Source organism: Callorhinus ursinus, unplaced genomic scaffold (assembly GCF_003265705.2).
Source record: "Callorhinus ursinus isolate GAN/ISIS: 27379988/994484 unplaced genomic scaffold, GSC_fseal_2.0 scaffold62, whole genome shotgun sequence".
Lineage (NCBI taxonomy): Eukaryota > Metazoa > Chordata > Mammalia > Carnivora > Otariidae > Callorhinus > Callorhinus ursinus.
The window spans coordinates 4,369,841-4,389,535 of record NW_027397124.1 but is presented as its reverse complement, the minus strand read 5'-3'; the positions used below and the strand labels follow the sequence as shown (position 1 = coordinate 4,389,535).

Below are 19,695 nucleotides of genomic sequence, written 5' to 3'. Positions count from 1 at the left end.
AAGTTCTCAGCTATGATTTGCTCAAATGTACCTTCTGGCCCTGTCTCTCTCCACCCCCTGGTGTACCCTATAATTCTGACATTGGTTTGTTTCATGTCATCATTGCTAGACACGTTTCTTCAAGGGCTATTAGTTGTCTTTCTCTCTTTTACTCAGCTTCCTTCTTTTCCAACAGCTTGTCCTCTAGATCACTTATTTTCTCTTCTTCCTCATTTACCCCAGCTGTTAGAGCTGTTAGAGCATCCAATTTAGACTGTATCTCATTCATAGCATTTTTAAGTTTGGCCTGATTCGATCTCATTTCCACCCTTAGAGATTCTGTATTGTCATTTATGCTTTTTTCAAGCCTAGCTATTAACTTTATAATTGCAATCCTGAATTCCATCTCTGACATCTTATTTATATCCATATCTATTAAGCTCTGTGGCAAAAAGCATTGCCTTTGGTTCTTTCTTTTGTTATGAATTTCTCCTTCTAGTCATTTTGCTCAGAGAAGAATGGGTAAGCAAATGAGAAGAGTCCAAAATATCAACCACAACCCAAGCAAAATACACCTTAGAAAAATCCGAGTGGTTGGAAGCCACCACAGAAAAGCAAACAAAACTACAATGAAACAAAGCAATAAAAAGTGGGGCGGGGAAGAGAGACTATAATAATATCACAGGGTGGCCAATGCAGGGTGATCCACTTGTTCCTGATTGAATTTTGGTCTCTCTTTTAGAATACACTACATCTCAAAATTGCAAAGAAAGCAAAACTTATATATATATATATATATACACACACACACATATATAATTGAATAGAGTGAAAAAAGGACTAAACTGAAGCATATATCTATAAAATGTAGATGTAAAAAGTAAAAGTTAAAAAGTGATTTAAAAACATAAATTGGTAAAATAATCTAGTTGAAATGGGAAAAAGGTAAAAAAAAAAAGAAGAAAAGAAATGGAACATTTCAGACTGAAAGATAAAAGTCTTGAGAAAACACCTGTAGCTCAATATACTATTTTCCCCTGGTGCTAGAGTTTTACAGTCTTGTGGGATCCATAAAGTTTTATTCCACCAGTTCTTCCAATCTGTCTTCTGGGGGAGGGGTCCTGCTGTGCTGCCTCTCATGTGTCTTTCCCTGGGTGGAGTTGCCCCACCCTTTGTCAGGGGTCTGGGCTCAGTGTAAACTTATCATATATCTGGCTTTTTTTCCCTGGACGTTTTCTGTGCCTCTTCAGAGGATCAGAGCAAAAATGGCTGAGCCCAGATCTCTGGCCGAGCTGAGAGATCGTGGTCCACCCCTCTTCAATAAACGCTCTGGGACAAACAGTTTTCATTTTTGTGTGTGCCAAACCCCGCAGACTCTTTCTGTGTGCACCTACTGTAGTCTTCCCAGGGGGAGTCCCAGGAACCCACAAACACCTGTGCCCTTTGTGTCCTCAGGATTGCCAGTGGTTGTGGGCTTGTGCGGGCACTCTGCTCTGCTGCTCCTGGGTCATGGCTGGGTGCCACTCTACCGTCCTTTCTGGAACCACCACCGCCCTGAGAGCTGTTGCCTGGTTGTGGGTACAGCTGTTTTGCCCCTCCCAGGGGATGGTAAATGACCCACACAGTCCAGTACTTTTCAGGATGCTCAGGCAAAGAGTGGTCACCCAACTGGCCTGGCTCACAGTTTATGGCAACCCAAACTGCGAGTTCCCTCCTGGGCTCACTGACCATAACCAGTTTCCCTGCTCCACTGCTTGGGTACTCTACTAGTTCAGGCATTCCCATTCATTCTGTGTCTCTTGGGATGCTGAGACCACCATGACCCACCTAGAATTCTGCCCCTTTCATCTCCTGAGCCCTTTTTAGTAAGGGATGTCTTTCACTGGAGCAGATTTCTAAAGGTTCTAATTTTGTGCTCCAGTGTTAGATCACTTTTCAGTAGCCAACATATGGAGGCTCCCTCCCCCCCTCCATTCATCTTCCCATTTCTCCCCACAGATTCACAACTCTGCACATCCTACCTTGCAAAAATCAGTTGCTTTTCTACTTGTAGAGTTCCAGATATATTTTCTTACCTCTCAGGCTGAATTTGTGGGCGTTCAGAATGGTTTGATAGTTATCCAGCTAAATTCAAGGGACCAGATGAAACAAGGTCCCCTACTCTTCTGCCATCTTGCCTCTTTCTCCTGAGTACCTTTTCTTGTACCTCTTTATTTGTATGTCTGCTTTGGAAAAATGTTTATTTCTATTATTTCCCCCTTTTAAAATTGTGTTGTTATTTTGTTGTTGAGTTTCATGAGTTTTTTATATTTGGATATTAATCAGATACGAGGTATGAAAACACTTTTACCCATTCTGTAGATTGCCTTTTCATTTTGTTGACTTTCCTAGCATTTTGTTTGGGGCAGTCCTACTTGTTTATTTTGTATTTTTTTGTCTCTGCTTTTGGTGTCAAAGAAAAAAAAACATAGTCAAGTCCAATGTCAAGGAGATAACCTCCTTTGTTTTCTTCTATGAATTTTACAGTTTTAGCTATTAACATCCAAACCTTTAATGTATTTTGAGTTGAATGTTGTATGTGGTGTAAGGTAAGGGTCTGGCTTCATTCTTTTTTTTTTTTTTAAGATTTTATTTATTTATTTGACAGAGACACAGCGAGAGAGGGAACACAAGCAGGGGGAGTGGGAGAGGGAGAAGCAGGCTTCCCACCAAGCAGGGAGCCTGATGCGGGGCTAGATCTCAGGACCCTGGGATCATGACCTGAGCCTAAGGCAGATGCTTAATGACTGAGCCACACAGGCGCCCCTTCATTCTTTAATTTGTGGTTACTTAATATTTAGCAAATACCATTTATTGCAGAGGCTGTCCTTTCTCCATTGTATATCCTTGGCTACTTTGTTAAAAATTAATTGATAATATATGCATGGGCTTCTTCTTGGGCTTTCTGTTCTGTTCACCAGTGTGTTACTTCAATGCCAATATCATGTTGTTTGGATTGCTATAGTTTTGTAATGTATTTTGAATTCAAGAAGTGTGAGGCCTCCAGCTTTATTCTTTCTCAAGATTTCTGTGTCTAGTCTAGGTCTTTTGTGGTTCCATACAAATATTAGGATTATTATTTCTATGTCTGTGATAAATGCCACTGGAATGTTGAGAGGGATATATTGCATCTGAGGATCACTTTGGGCACAATAGACATTTAAAAATATTGAGTTTTCTCAGTAAGTGAACATTGAATATTTATAATTTTTTGTGTTCTTCAATTTCTTTCATCCAAGCTTTATGGTTTCAGGGTATAGATATTTAACCTCCTTTGTTAAATTTATTCTTAAGTATTTTATTTTTGATGCTACTGTAAATGGCAATGCTTTTTATACTTCTTCAGATATTTTATTGCATAGCAGTGCAGTGATTTTTGTATATTGCACTTGTATCCTCAAACTTTACTGAATTTTTATGTTCATTCTAACAGTTTGTTGGTGGAGTCTTTAGGATTTTCTGTATATGAGATCATATCATCCCAAACAGTAACATTTTTTTTTTCTTTTCCAGTGTACATGCCTTTTATTGATTTTTCTTGCCTAATTGCTGTGGCAGTGATTTCCAGTACTAAGTTGAAAAAAAGTAGAAAAAATGTGCATCCTTGTCTTGTTTTTGATCTTAGTGGAAAATCTGTCAGCTCTCTTTGAGGAATATGCTTAGCTTTGGACTTGTCATTTATGTCTTTATTATGTTAGTGTATATTCCCTTTATGGTCATTTTGTTGGCAAATTTTTACCATGAAAGGATCTTGAATTTATCCAGATGTTTTTAATGGATCTACTGATAACATCATATGGATTTTATCCTTCATCTTGTTAATGCATATCACATTTACTGATTTGCATATGTTGAACTTTATTGGACTAAATCTCCCTTGGTGATGGTGTATGATCTTTTAATGTACTGCTTAATTTGTTTGCAAATTTCTTTTTGAATATTTCTACACCTATGTTCATCAGGGATATTGGCCTTTAATGTTCTTTTCTTGTAGCGTCCTTTTCTGGTTTTGGTATCAGAGTAATGCTGGCCTTGTAAAATGAGTTTGAAAGTGTTCCTTTCTCTTCATTTTTGGAAAGAGTTTAAAAAGGATTAGTATAAATACTTTTTAAAAATGTTTGGTAGAACTTACCAATGAAGCCATCTGGTACTAGACTTCTTTTTTGAGACTTTTTTGATTATTAATTCATCTCCTTCTCAATAATTGATCTCATCAGGTTTTCTTCTCTTTTCTTTTTTACAAATGTCATTTATTTATTTGAGAGGGGAGGGAGAGAGAGAGAGAGAGTGCACAGGTGGGAGCAGAGGCAGAAGGGTAGGAAGAAGCAGACTCGCGCTGAGCAGTGAGCCTGATGCAAGGCTCAATCCCAGGACCCTGAGATCATGACCTGAGCCAAACGCAGATGCTTAACTGACAGAGCCACCCTGGTGCCCCTGATCTCATCAGATTTTCTATTTTTTCATGATTCAGTCTTTGAAGGTCATATGTTTGTAGGAATTTATCCATTTCTTCTAGGTTGTCCATCTTATTGGTGTATAATTGTTCATAGAAATCTTTTATTATCTTTTCTAAATTTGTGTTTTGTAATGTCTTCTGTGTCATTTCTTATTTTACTTGTTCTACTCCTCAAATGAGTGGCTGAATGGTAAAAACAAAACCAAAATATATATTTCCTGTAAGCAATTTGTTTCAGCTTTCAGGAAACAGATGAACTGAAATAGAAGCAATGGAAAAAGATATTCCATGGAAATAGGAACCAAAACAGAGAAGTGACTATACTTATACTGAACAAAATAGACCTTAAGATAAAGAATGTGACAAGAGACAAAGAAGGTTATTATGTAGTAAAGATGATATAACATTTGTAAATATTTATGCACCTAACATAGGAGCAACAAAATATATATAAAACAAATACCAACTGATCAGAAAGGAGAAATAGAGACACAGTAAGAGTAGGCGACTACCTAGAATGAGTCATAAAGAAATAAAAATCTGAATGAACCAAAAATGAGTAAGGAGATTGAAGCAGTAATAAAAATCCTGAACCTAAGAAAAGCCTAAGAACAGATGGCTTAACCAGTGAATTCTATTACACATTTAAAGAAAAATTAACAAAATCCATTTTAAACTCTTGTTAAAAACTGAAAAGTAGATAACACTTGTAAACTCATTTTAGGAGGCCAGCATTACCTGGACATCAGAGATAAAGACACTTTAAGCAAAAAAATATACTGACAAGAATCCCTGATGTATATAGGTATAGTTTCTCAAGAAAATATTAGCAAACCACATTCAACAGGACATTAAAAAGAATAGTCAACATGATCAAGTGGATTTTTATGCTTAAGATGCAAGGATGGATCAAAATAAGCAGAAAGTCTCCACCAAAAAACTGTTAGAACTAATACATGAATTTGGTAACGTTAAAGGACACAAAATCAAGATATAGAAGAGTGGCATTTCTATACAGCAACAATGAAATGAACTATCTGAAAGAGAAATTAAGAAGAAAGAAATGTAATTTATCATAGCATTAAAAACTACTTAGGAATAACTTTAACCAAGGAGATGAAAGACCTATACATTAAAAACTGTATGACATTGAAGTAGACACAAACACTTGGAAAGATAACCCATGTTCTTGTATTTGAAGAATTAATATTGTGAAAATGTCCATATTTCCCAAAGTGATCTACAGATTCAGATCAATCCCAATCAAAATTCTAATGACATTTTTTACATAAATAGAAAGATTATCCTAAAATTTGTATAGAATCACAAAAGACCCTAAAGGAACCAAAGCACTCCTGGGAAAGAACAAAAGTGAAGCATCACACTATCAGATTTCAAGCTTTATTACAAAGCTATATTAATCAAAACAGTATGGTACTGGTATAAATGCAGGCACATAGAGCAGTTGAATAGAATAGAGAGTCCAGACTTAAACCCATGCATATACAGTCAACTAATTTTTGACGAGGATGCCAAGAACTCACAATGGGGAGAGTATAGTGTCTTTAATAAATGGTCTTGGTAAAACTGAATATCCACATGCAAACTGATGAAACTAGAGCCTATCTTACACTCTTCACAAAAATTAACTTGAAATGGGTAGAAGACTTAAACATGAGATCTCACCATAAAACTCCTAGAAGAAAACTCAGGGAAAAGAACCTTGATATTGGTCTTAGTAATTATTTCTTGGATAAGACATCAAAAGAACAGGCAACAAAAACTAAAATAAACAAATGGGACTACATTAAAAGGTTTCTGCACACTAAATGAAACAACCAATTGAAAAGACAACCTACAGAATGAGGGAAAATATTCATAAACCATATATCTGATAAGAGGTTAATATTAAAAAAAAACACAATTTAAAATTGGGCAATGAATCTGAATAGATAATTCTCAGAGATGTACAAATGTCCAATATGGGTATAAAAAGGTGCTCAATATCACTAATCATCAGAGAAATGCAAATGAAAACCACAATGAGATGTTGCCTCACACCTGTTAACATGGTTATAATAAAAGAAAAGAAAAGAAATTACAAATCTTTGCAAAGATGTGGAGAAAAGGGAACCCTTATATAATGTTGGTGGGAGTATCAAATGGTACAGCTATTATGGAAAACAGTATGGAAGCTCCTGAAAAAATTAAAAATTGAATTTTTATGATGTGATCCAGCGGTCCCGCTCCTGGTTATATATCTGAAGAAATTAGTACTTCACACCCATGAGACTGTACATCCATGTCCATTGCAGCATTATTCAGAATAGACAAGATATGGAAGCAATCTAAATATTCTTCTATGGATGAATAAAGAAAATGTGAAAAAGATATAAAAAAGGAAATCATACCTTTTATGAGTACATGGATGAAACTGGAGATCATTATGCTAACTGAGGTAAACCAGAAAGAGAAAGACAAACACTGTATGGTATCACTTTTATGTGGAATATAAAAAACAAACAAACAAACAAAAACTCAACTTCATCGAAATAGAATTTTGGTTTCCAGGGGCTTGGGGAAGATGGAAATAGGTTGATATAGGTCAAAGGGCAAAATATTTCAGCTGTAAGAAGAATACGTTCTGAGCATCTAATATACAGAATAGGGACTATAGTAAAAAATATAATATTGTATACTTGAAGTTGTTAAGAGTAGATCTTAAGCATTCTCACCAAAACAAACAAACAAAAAACCACCACCCAGAGTTACCATTAGTATGTATGTGAGGTGATGGACATATTAATTATCTTGATCTTGGTAATCATTCTTCAAATATATGTATATCAAATGATCATGTTGTACATTTTAAGTAGATACAATTAAATTGTTAAAAAATGGTTGGGAAAAAAGAGGTCTCAGATGATATATTCCAGGCAGAGAATTTTCTCAATGTGTGATGTAGCCAACAACTACAAGTCATTGTTACTACTTTTAGCAGTGCAACTTAAATAAGACATTGTGTCACTTTGAAAATCGTAGACATGGTCTGCAGAGTTTTGTTGTCCTAATATTTGAAATAATAACACATCAGAGAAAAACTTAATGTTTTTCTCCTAATGTTTATAGCAGTATTATTTACAATATCCAATATAGAAATCAGCCAAAGTGTCCATTGACTGATGAATGGATAAAGAAGGGACACATACACAGGAATATTATTCAGCCATAAAAAAGAACGAAATCTTGCCATTTGCGGTGACACAGATGGAGCTAGAAAGTATATTGTTAAGTGAAATAAGTCAGTCAGAGAAAGACAAATACCACATGATTTTACTCATATGGAATTAAAGAAACAAAGGGAAAAAAGAGAGACAAATCAAGAAACAAACTGATGGTTACTAGAGGGAATCAGGATTAGGGGATGGGTTAAATAGGTGGTGGGGATTAATGAGTACACTTGTCATGGTGAGCATAGGTAATGTGTGGAAGTGTTGAATCATTATATTGTACACCTGAAGCTAATATAACACTATATGTTAAGCAACTGGAATTAAAATAAAAACTTAAAAAGACTATCCTAAGTTTTAAAAAGTACAATATTTGCACAAAAATAGGCACAGAGATTAATGGGACAGAATAGAAAGCCCAGAAATAAACCCATATATGAGTGATTGATTTTCAATAAAGGAAGCAAGAAAGGACAGTTTCTTCATTAAATTGTGTTGGTAAAACTGGACCACTGTCTTATCCCATTCACAAAAATAAACTGAAAATGGATTTAAGGCTTGAATGTAAGACCTGAAACCATGAAACTCTTAGATGAAAACATGGGTGATGAGCTCCTTGGTATAGGTCTCAGTCATGTTTTGTTGAACCTGTCTGCAAAGGCATTGGAAACAAATGCAAAAATAAATGGGACTATATCAAACTAGAAAGCTTCTGCACAATGAAGGAATCCATCAACACAAAATAAGCTACTGAATGGGAAAAGATATTTGCAAATCAAATATGTGCTGAGATTTAATATTTGAAATATATAAAGAACACCTACACGGGGCACCTGGATGACTATGTGGGTTAAGCATCTGTCTTCAAATCTTGTCATGATCCCAGGGTCCTGGGATTGAGCCCCTCATTGGGCTCCTGCTGTGGAGAGACTGTTTTTCCCTCTCCTGCTGCTCCCCGTGCTTGTTCTCTCTCTCTGACAAATAAATAAATAAAAATGTGTTTTATAAAAGAGCCCTTTAACAGACTCACAGACTGGTAGCGATGGGGAAAGGACTTTAGGACAGCCCCCTGGACTGAAACCCAGAGTGGTGGGGCTGCGTGCATGACCTGGGGGCGGCTGGCGGTTTTAGAGACGCAAAGGGCAGTGATGTGCCCCGACCAGGAGGCTAGGACTGGGAGCACTGCTGAAGGGCACACAACACAGGACGCTCCAGTTTAGAGCATCATAGACAGAAATGGAGATAGTGTGGCCTGGAGAGCTCACTGAAGAACAGACTGCGATCTCTCTGCTCTGAGACAGAGGGTTGGAAAAGGTCTCTTCTGCTCTGACTCTTGGAAGAGATGCAGAAAGCTGCCAGGGAAAGCCACCAGAGAACAAAAGCCCCCCAAAACCAGTTTTCACTGAGCCCATCCCCCGCCACAGGGGGCAGGGCGACTCTGCCCAAACAGGGTTGCCTGAATAACAGCAAGGCAGGCCCCTTCCCCAGAAAACAGGCTGAGTAAACAAGAGGCCAGCAACACTAAGGTCCCTAGAAAATAGGTGCATCTTGCTTGGGTTGTGGTCAATAATTTGGACTTTATATATTCCCTCAACCACCCCTCAACAGAATGACTAGGAGGAGGAACCCCCAAAATAGGAAAGACACAGAGAATATGACTTATGCCACAGATTTATAAATGGATTAGGATATAGCCAACATGTTGGAGATGGAATTCAGACTGGCAATTGAAGACAATAGCTAGAATGGAGAAATCAATTAATGGCAACATAGAGTCTCTAAGGGCAGAAGTGAAAGCTGAATTGGCAGAACTTAAAAATGCTATCAATAAGATCCAATCTAATCTAGATACTCTAACAGCTAGGGTAAGCAAGGCAGAAGAATGATTTAGTGACCTGAAAGACAATTTAATAGATAAAAACATAAAAGAGGAGGCCCGGGAAAAACAACTCAGAATCCATGAAAATAGAATCAGAGAAATAAGTGACACCATGAAACGTTCCAATGTCAGAATTATTGGAATCCCTGAGGGGTTGGAGAGAGAGAGGACTAGAAGATATATTTGAGCAAATCGTAGCTAAGAACGATTCCCTAATCTGGGGACTGAAACAAACATTCATGACCTTGAGGCAGAGAGGATCCCTCCCAAGATCAAGGAAAACAGGCCAACACCCTGGCATGTAATAGTAAAACTCGCAAATCTTAGAACCAAGGAAACCATCTTAAGGGCAGTTAGGGGGAAGGGATTCCTTACATACAGAAGGAGGAACATCAGAATAACGTCAGACCTATCCACAGAGACCTGGCAAGCCAGAAAGGCCTGGCAAGACATATTCAGTGTACTAAACGAGAAGAACATGCAGCCAAGAACACTTTATCTGGCAAAGCTGTCATTTAGAATGGATGGAGAGATACAGAGCTTCCAAGACTGGTAGGAACGGAAAGAATATGTGACCACTAAGCCAGCAGTGCAAGAATTATTAAGGGGGTTCTATAAAAGGAGAGAGACCCCAAGAGTGATATAGAAAAGAAATTTACAGGGACAATCTATAAACACAAGGTCTTCACAGGCAACATGATGATAATAAATTCATATCTTTCAATACTCACTCTCAATGTGAACAGCCTAAATGCTCCCATAAAACGGCACAGGGTTGCAGATTGGAGAAAAAGACAGGACCCATCCATATGCTGTCTACCAGAGACTCATTTTGAACCTAAGGATACATCCAGACTGAAAGTGAAGGGATGGAGATCCATCTACCATGCCAATAGACCTCAAAAGAAAGGTGGGGTAGTAATTCTTATATCAGACAAATTAGATTTTTAAACTAAAGACTGTATTTAGAGACACAGAAGGACACTATAACACTCTTAAAGGGTCTATCCAACAAGAAGATCTAACAATTGTAAATATCTATAGCCCCAACATGGGAGTGGCCAACTACATAAGCCAACTGTTAACCAAAATAAAGAGTCATACTGATAACAATACATTTATTGTAAGAGACCACAATACTCCACTCTCAGCAATAGACAGATCATCTAAGCAGAAAATCAACAAAGAAACAAGAGCTTTGAATGACACACTGGACCAGATGGACCTCCTAGATTTATACAGAACAGTCCACCCTAAAACAACAAAATACTCATTCTACTCGAGCGCACATGGAACTTTCTCCAGAATAGACCACAATTAGGGTCACAAATCAGCTCTCAACCAATACCAAAAGATTGAAATGATTCCCTGCATATTCTCAGACCATAATGCTTTAAAACTGGAACTCAATCACAAGAAAAATTTGGCAGAAATTTAAACACTTGGAATCTAAAGATCACTCTGCTCAAGAATGTTTGGGTCAACCAAGAAATCAAAGAAGAACTTAAGCAGTTCATGGAAAACAATGAGAACAAAAACACATTGGTCCAAAACCTATGGGTTACTGCAAAGGCGGTCCTAAGGGGGAAATACATAGCTATCCAAGCCTCACTCAAAAAATAGAAAAATCCCGAATTCACCAACTAACTCTACACCTTAAAGAACTAGAGAAAAAGCAACAAACAATTCCTAAGCCACACATTAAAACAGAAATAATTAAGATTAGAACAGAGATCAATGTATAAAAACCAGAAACACAGTAGATCAGATCAACGAAACTAGAAGCTAGTTCTTTGAAAGAATAAGATCGATAAATCACTGGCCAGACTTATGCAAAAGAAAAGAGAAACGACCCAAGTTAATAAAATTATGAACAAAAAGGGAGAGATCAGACTAACACCAAGGAAATAGAAACAATTATTAGAAATATTATCAACAAATATAAAAAAGCTGAGCAACTTGGAACAAATGGATGCCTTCCTGGAAACCTACAAACTCCCAAGACTGAAACAGGAAGAATTTGACAACCTGAATAGGCCAATAACCAGTAACGAGATTGAAGCAGTGATCAAAAACCTCCCAAAAAACAAGAGTCCAGGGCCTGATGGATTCCCTGGGGAATTCTACCAAACATTCAAAGAAGAAATAATACCTATTCTCCTGAAGCTGTTCAAAAAAAATAAAAACAGAAGGAAAGCTTCCACACTCGTTCTATGAGGCCAACATTACCTTAATCCCCAAACCAGGCAAAGACCCCATCAAAAAGAATTTCAGACCAATATCCCTGATGAATATGGATTCCAAAATCCTCAACAAAATCCTAGCTAATAGGATCCAACAATACATTAAAAGGATCATCCACCACGACCAAGTGGGATTTATCCCTGGGGTACAAGGTGGTTCAACATTCGCAAATCAATCAATGTGATAGAACACATTAATAAGAGGAGAGAGAAGAACCATATGTTCCTCTCAATTGATGCAGAAAAAGCATTTGATAAAATACAGCATCCTTTCCTGATTAAAACTCTTCAGAGTATAGGGATAGAGGGAACATTCCTCAAGTTCATAAAATCCATCTATGAAAAACTCACATTGAATATCATCCTCAATGAGGAAAAGCTGAGAGCCTTTCCCTTAAGATCAGAAACATGACAAGGATACCCACTCTCGCCACTATTGTTCAACATAGTACTAGAAGTCCTAGCAACAGCAATCAGACAACAAAAAGAAATAAAAGGTATTCAAATTGGCAAAGAAGAAGTCAAACTCTCTCTCTTTGCAGATGACATGATACTTTATGTGGAAAATCCAAAAGACTCCACCCCCAAATTACTAGAACTCATACAGCAATTCAGTAATGTGGCAGGATACAAAATCAATGTACGAAATCAGTTGCTTTTTATACACTAACAATGCAACTGTAGAAGGAGAAATTAGAGAAACGATTCCATTTACAATAGCACCAAAAACCGTAAGATACTTCAGAATAAACCTAACCAAAGAAGTAAAGGATCTATACTCTAGAAACTACAGAACACTCATGAAAAAATTTAAGAAGACACAAAAAGATGGAAAAACATTCCATGCTCATGGATCAAAAGAATAAACATTGTTAAAATGTCTATGCTACCCAGAGCCATCTATACCTTTAATGCCATCCTGATCAAAATTCCAATGACATTTTTCAAAGTGCTGGAACAAACAATCCTAAAATTTGTATGGAATCAGAAAAGACCCCGAATCGCCAAGGAAATGTTGAAAAAGAAAAACAAAGCTGGGGGCATCACGTTACCCGATTTCAAGCTACATTACAAAGCAGTGATCACCAAGACAGCATGGTACTGGCACAAAAACAGATATATAGACCAATGGAACAGAATAGAGCCCAGATATGGACCCTCAACTCTATGGTCAAATAATCTTCGACAAAGCAGGAAAAAATATGCAATGGAAAAAAGTCTCTTTGATAAATGGTGTTGGGAAAATTGGACAGCCACATGCAGAAGAATGAAACTTGACCATTCTCTAACACCATACACAGAGATAAACTCGAAATGGATGAAAGACCTCAATGTGAGACAGGAATCCATCAAAATCCTAGAGGAGAACATAGGCAGTAACCCCTTTGACATCAGCCAGAGCAACTTCTTTCAAGATACACCTCCAAAGGCTAGTGAAACAAAAGCAAAAATGAACTTTTGGGACTTCATCAGGATAAAAAGCTTCTGCACAGCCAAGGAAACAGTCAACAAAACAAAGAGGCAACCCACAGAATGGGAGAAGATATTTGCAAATGACACTGCAGATAAAGCACTGAGTTCCAAGGTCTATAAAGAACTTCTCAAAGTCAACACCCAAAAAACAAATAATGAAATCCAAAAATGGGCAGAAGACATGAACAGACACTTCTCCAAAGAAGACATACAAATGGCTAACAGACACATGAAAAAATGTTCATCATCATTAGCCATCAGGGAAATTCAAATCTAAACCATATTGAGATACCACCTTACACCAGTTAGAATGGCAATTTTGACAAAGCAAGAAACAACAAATGTTGGAGAGGTTGTGGAGAAAGGGGAACCACCTCACACTGTTGGTGGGAATGCATGTTGGTACAACCACTTTGGAAAACAGTGTGGAGCTGCCTCAAAAAATTGAAAATAGAGCTACCCTATGACCCAGCAATTGCATTACTGGGTATTACCACAAAGACACAGATGTAGTGAAAAGGAGGGCCATATGCACCCCAATGTTCATAGCAGCAATGTCTGCAATAGCCAAACTGTGGAAAGAGCCAAGATGCCCTTCAACAGATGAATGGATAAAGAAGATGTGGTCCATATATACAATGGAACATTACTCAGCCATCAGAAAGGATGAATACCCAAATTTACATCAACATGGATGGAACTGGAGGAGATTATGCTAAGTGAAATAAGTCAAGCATAAAGTCAATTATCATATGATTTATTTGTGGAACATAAGGTATAGCATAGAGGACATTTCGGAGAAGGGAGGGAAAAATGAAAAGTGGGAAATTGGAGGGAAAGATGAACCATGAGAGACTATGGACTCTGAGAAACAAACTGAGGGTTTTAGAGGGGAAGGGGGTGAGTTAGCCCAGTGATGGGTATTAAGGAGGGCAGGTACTGCAGGGAGCACTGGGGGTTATGCAAAAACAATGAATCATGGATCACTACATCAAAAACTAATGATGTATTGTATGGTGACTAATGTAATATAATAAAATAAAAAAAAAAGAACTGCTCATTCCCAGTCTAAGTCCTTTTCTACTTCACATGGATATCTTTCCAAAAACATTCACTAATATTTCAAGATAGTGTCAGGTTGTGAGCATGCTAAGAGGTACAAGATACCTTCATGATACTACAGACAAGTAGTAAACTGAGATTCCTCTAGTATCCTGGGCTAGGGTCCAAAATGAGGTCATTTTAGTAATAATCACCTTAGTTTCACTGGTTTCTGCTCCTCCCTAATAGGGTCTGACGACAGTCACCAGCAAATCATTCACTGCTGGCGGTAGCTGAAAATCCCTGAGTGTGGTCCTACATGAGCTCCCCAAACAGTTTGATCAGCTACCCAGAATTATTCTTTTTTTAAATTAACATATAATGTATTATTGCTTTCAGAGGTACAGGTCTATGATTCATCAGTCTTATATAATATCCAGTGCTCATTACATCAAGTGACCTCCTTAATATCCATCACCCAATTACCTCATCCCTTCACCCCTCTCCCCTCCAGCAACCCTCAGTTTGTTCCCTTTGACTAAGAGTCTTTTATGGTTTGTCTCAGTCTCTGATTATGTCTTGTTTTATTTTTTCCTCTCTTCCCCTATGATCCTCTGTTTTGTTTCTTCAAATCCATATATGAGTGAGATCATATGATAACTGTCTTTCTCTGATTGACTTATTTCGCTTAGCATAATACCCTCTAGTTCCATCAACATTGTTGCAAATGGCAAGATTTCATTTTTTTGATGGCTGAGTAATATTGCATTGTACATATATACCACATCTTTATCCATTTGTCTTTTGGTGGACATCTGGGCTCTTTCCATTGTTTGGCTATTGTGGACATTGCTGCTATAAACATTATGGTGCAGGTCCCTTCGATCACTACCTTTATATTTTTGGGGTAAATACTCAGTAGTGCAATTGCTGGGTCCTAGAGTAGCTCTATTTTCAACTTTTTGAGGAAACTTCATACTGTTTTCCAGAGTGGGTGTACCAGCTTGGCATTCCCACCAACAGTGTAAGAGGGTTCCCCTTTTTCTACATCCTCACCAACATCTCTCATTTCGTTACTTGTTAATTTTAGCTATTCAGACAGGTGTGAGGTGGTATCTCATTGTGGTTTTGATTTGGATTTCCCTGATGCCAAGTGATATGGAGCATTTTTCATGTGTCTGTTGGCCATTTAGATGTCATCTTTGGAGAAATGTCTGTTCATGTCTTCTGCCCATTTCTTGACTAGATTATTCTTTGGGTGTTGAGTTTGATAAGTTTTTTATAGATTTTGGATGCTAGTCCTTTATCTGTTATGTCATTTGAAAATATCTTCTCCCATTCCATGGGTTGCCTCTTAGTTTTGTTGATTGTTTTCCTTTGGTGTGCAAAAGGTTTTTATCTTGATGAAGTCCTAATAGTTCATTTTTGCCCTTGCTTCCCTTGCCTTTGGAGATGTTTTTAGGAAGAAGTTCCTGAGGCTGAGGTTGAAGAGATTGCTGCCTGTGTTCTCCTCTAGGACTTTGATGGATTCCTCTCTCACATTTAGGTCTTTCATCCATTTTGAGTCTATTTTTGTGTATGGGGTAAGGAAATGGTCTGGTTCCATTTTTTCTGCACGTGGGTGTCCAATTTTCCCAGCACCATTTATTGAAGAAACTGTCCTTTTTCCATTAGATATTCTTTCCTGCTTTGTCAAAAATTAATTGACCATAGAGTTGATGGTCCATTTCTGGATTTTCTATACTGTTCTATTGATCTATATGTCTCTTTTTGCCAGTACCATACTGTCATTATGATTACAGCTTTGTAATAGAGCTTGAAGTCCGGAATTGTGATTGCACCAGTTTTGGGTTTCTTTTTCAGCATTGCTTTGGCTATTCAGTGTCTTTTTTAGTTCCATACAAATTTTAGGATTATTTGTTCCAGCTCCAGGAAAAAAAGTGGATGGTATTTTGATAGGGATTGCACTGAATGTGTAGATTGCTCTAGATAGCATAGATATTTTAACAATGTTTATTCTTCCAATCCATGAGCATGGAACATTTTTCCATTTCTTTTGGTCTTCATCAATTTCTTTCCTGAGTGTTCTATACCTATTCTGAGTACAGATCCTTTGCCTCTTTGGTTAGGTTTATTCCTAGGTATCTTATGGTTTTGGGTGAAATTGTAAATGGGATAGACTCCTTAATTTCTCTTTCTTCTGTCTCAGTGTATAGAAATGCAACTAATTTCAGTGCATTGGTTTTATATCCTGCAACTTTTCTGAATTCCTGTTCTATTATTTTGGTTTCTTTTTCATTAATTTCTGCTCTAATCTTTATTATTTCTCTTCTTCTGCTGGGTTTAGGCTTTATGTTCTCTTCTTTCTCCACTCCTTTAGGTGTAGAGTTAGGTTGTGTATTTGGGATCTTTCTTGTTTCTTGAGAAAGACTTATACTGCTATATATAAGCCTTTTGGGACTGCCTTTGCTGTATCCCAAAGATTTTGGACAATTAGGTTTTCATTTTCATTTGTTTCCATGAATTTTTTAATTCTTCTTTAATTTCTTGGTTGACCCACTTATTGTTTAGTAGGATGCTCTTTAACCTCCATGTATTTGAATTCTAGGCAAATTTCCTCTTGTGACTGAGTTCCGGTTTCCAAGCATTGTGGTGTGAAAATATGCAGGGAATGATCCCAATCTTTTGGTACTGGTTGAGACCCTATTTGTGACCCAGTATGTGATTTATTCTGGAGAATGTTCCATTGACACTAGAAAAGAATGTTTATTCTGTTGCTTTAACATGGAATATTCTGAATATATCTGTGAAATCCATCTGGTCCAATGTGTCATTCAAAGCCCTTATTTCCTTGTTTATCTGCTGAGATGATCTGTCCATTGCAGTGAGGGGGGTGTTAATGTCTCCTACTATTATTGTATTATTATTAATGTGTTTCTTGACTTGGTTATTAATTGGCTTATATAATTGGCTGTTCCCATGTTAGGGGCATAAATAATTACAATTGTTATATCTTTTTGTTACATAGACCCTTTAAGAATGATATAGTTTCCCTTTACATCTCTTACTATGGTCTTTAGTTTAAAATACAATTTGTCTGATATAAGGATTGCCACCCCAGCTTTTTTTTGGTGTCCATTAGCATGATAAATGGTTTTTCCACTCCCTCACTTTAAATCTGGAAGTTTCTTTGGGTCTAAAATGAGTCTCTTGCAGACAGCATATCGATGGGACTTACTTTTTGATCCAATCTGATACCCTGTGTTTTTTGATTGGGGCATTTAGCCCCTTTACATTCAGAGTAACTATTGAAAGATATGAATAGTACCTTTGTATTACCTGTAAAGTGACTCTTTCTGTGTATTGTCTCTGTTCCTTTCTGATCTATCTTACTTTTGGGCTCTCCCTTTGCTTAGAGGATCCCTTTTTATATTTCTTGTAGGCTGGTTTGATGGTCATAAATTCTTTTAGTTTCTGTTTGTCCTAGAAGCTTCTTGTCACTCCTATTTTGAATGGCATCCTAGCTGGATAAAGTATTCTTGGCTGCATATTCTCATTTAGCCTGAATATATCATGCCAGTTCTTTCTTGCTGGCCAGGTCTCTGTGGATAGGTCTGCTGCCAATCTAATGTTTCTATCATTATAGGTTACAGGCCTCTTTTCCTGAGCTATTTTCAGGATTTTCTCTTTGTCTCTGAGATTTGCAAGTTTCAGTATTATATGTTGGGGTGTTCACCTCTTTTTATTGATTTTGAGGGGGGTTCTCTGTGCCTCCAGGACTTGGATGCCTGTTTCCTTCCCCAGATTAAGGAAGTTCTCTGCTATAATTTGCTCTTATATACCTTCTACCTCTATCTCTTCTTCCTTTTCTTCTGGGAATTCCAATTATTCTAATATTATTTCACTTTATGGTATCACTTATGTCTCGAATTCTCCCCTCATGACCCAGTAGTTGTTTATCTCTTTTTCTCGGCTTTTTTATTCTCCATCCTTTGTTCTTCTATATCACTAATTCTCACTTCTGCCTCATTTATCCTGGCAGTTAGAGCCTCCTTTTTTTATTGCATCTCAGTAGCATTTTTGATTTTGACTTGGTTAGATTTCAGTTCTTTTATTTCTCCAGTAAGGGATTCTCTAAGGTGTTTTATGCTTTTTTCAAGTCCAGCTAGTGTCCTTATAATCGTTATTCTGAACTCTAGTTCCAACATCTTACTTATGTCCATACTGATTAGGTCCCTGGTAGTCAGTACTGCCTCTTGTTTTCTTTTTTGAGTTGAGTTTTTCCATCTTGTCTCTCGATTCAGAGAAGAATAGATGAGTGAGAGAACAAAATGCTAAAATGGCAACAATGACCCCAGAGAAATATACACTAAACAAGTCAGAAGAGACCTGAAACCAAAAACTATGTAAAAAAAAAAAAGAAAAGAAAAAGAAAAAAAGAATATAATCAGACAGGTAAGTGAAATACATAGAACTGGATTCTGTGTATATTTTAGTCTGTTAAAAAACAGTTTTCTGAAAAGAAAACTAGATCCCAAAATTGTAAAGAAAGAAAAACTTATATATGTACAAAAATGAAATTAAATGCAATGCAATGATAGAATGTAATTGTAAAAATGTAAATTAAAAGACCAGAAAAAACAAAAGAGAAAAAAAGCCCACAAAAAAAAAAAAGGAAGGGATATAAACAGACAAGTGCACAGAACAGAGCAATACACTTCTTCTGAGTGTATTTTGGTCAGTTTGTTAGAAGAAACTACATCTCAAAATTGTAAAGGAAGAAAAACTTACATATACAAAAATAAAATTAAATACATTGAAAGGATAGAATTTAACTCTAAAGATGAAAGTTTAAAAAGACTAACAAAAGAAAAAAACACACCAAAATAAAAAGAATAAAAAAAAAGAGAGAGAACATTATCAGACAGGTCAGTAGAACAGAGACATACACTACCTTTTGGGTGTATTTTGGCCTCTTAGAAGAAACTGCATCCCAAAATTGTAAAGAAAGAAAAACTTCATACACACAGACACAAATAAAATACAATGAAGGGATAGAATGTAACTGTAAAAATGAAAATAAAGAAAGACTTGATTAAATAATTGGTTGAAAAAAGAAAAAAAAGAAAAAATTAAAGTTGAAAGACTAAAGAATCATGGGGAAAAAGCTATGAATTCTATGTGCTGGATTTCCCTAGCACTGGAGTTTTGTAGTTCTCATTGATCAATAAACTTGGTCTTGGCTGGATGGTCTTGCTGATCTTCAGGAGGAGGGGCCTGTTGCATTGATTCTCAAGTGTTTCTGCCCCAGGCAGAATTGTACTGCCCTTGTCAGGGGGCCAGGCTAAATAATCT

General features: G+C 36.9%; 1 protein-coding gene across 11 annotated transcripts in view; it reads left to right on the top strand.

The window, feature by feature from the left end:
• Positions 1-19,695, top strand: part of CCDC7 (coiled-coil domain containing 7) — a 337,256-nt gene that overhangs the window by 178,325 nt on the left and 139,236 nt on the right. The window contains exon 20 of one of the 11 annotated variants that reach the window (XM_025885866.2): positions 4,713-4,841. The exons of the other annotated variants lie outside the window; for them this stretch is intronic. Within the exon in view, the coding sequence (XP_025741651.1) occupies positions 4,713-4,735 (23 nt within the window). The 3' untranslated portion in view covers positions 4,736-4,841. Of the gene's footprint in view, positions 1-4,712; positions 4,842-19,695 lie in introns of those variants that run through there. 11 annotated transcript variants of the gene reach the window in all.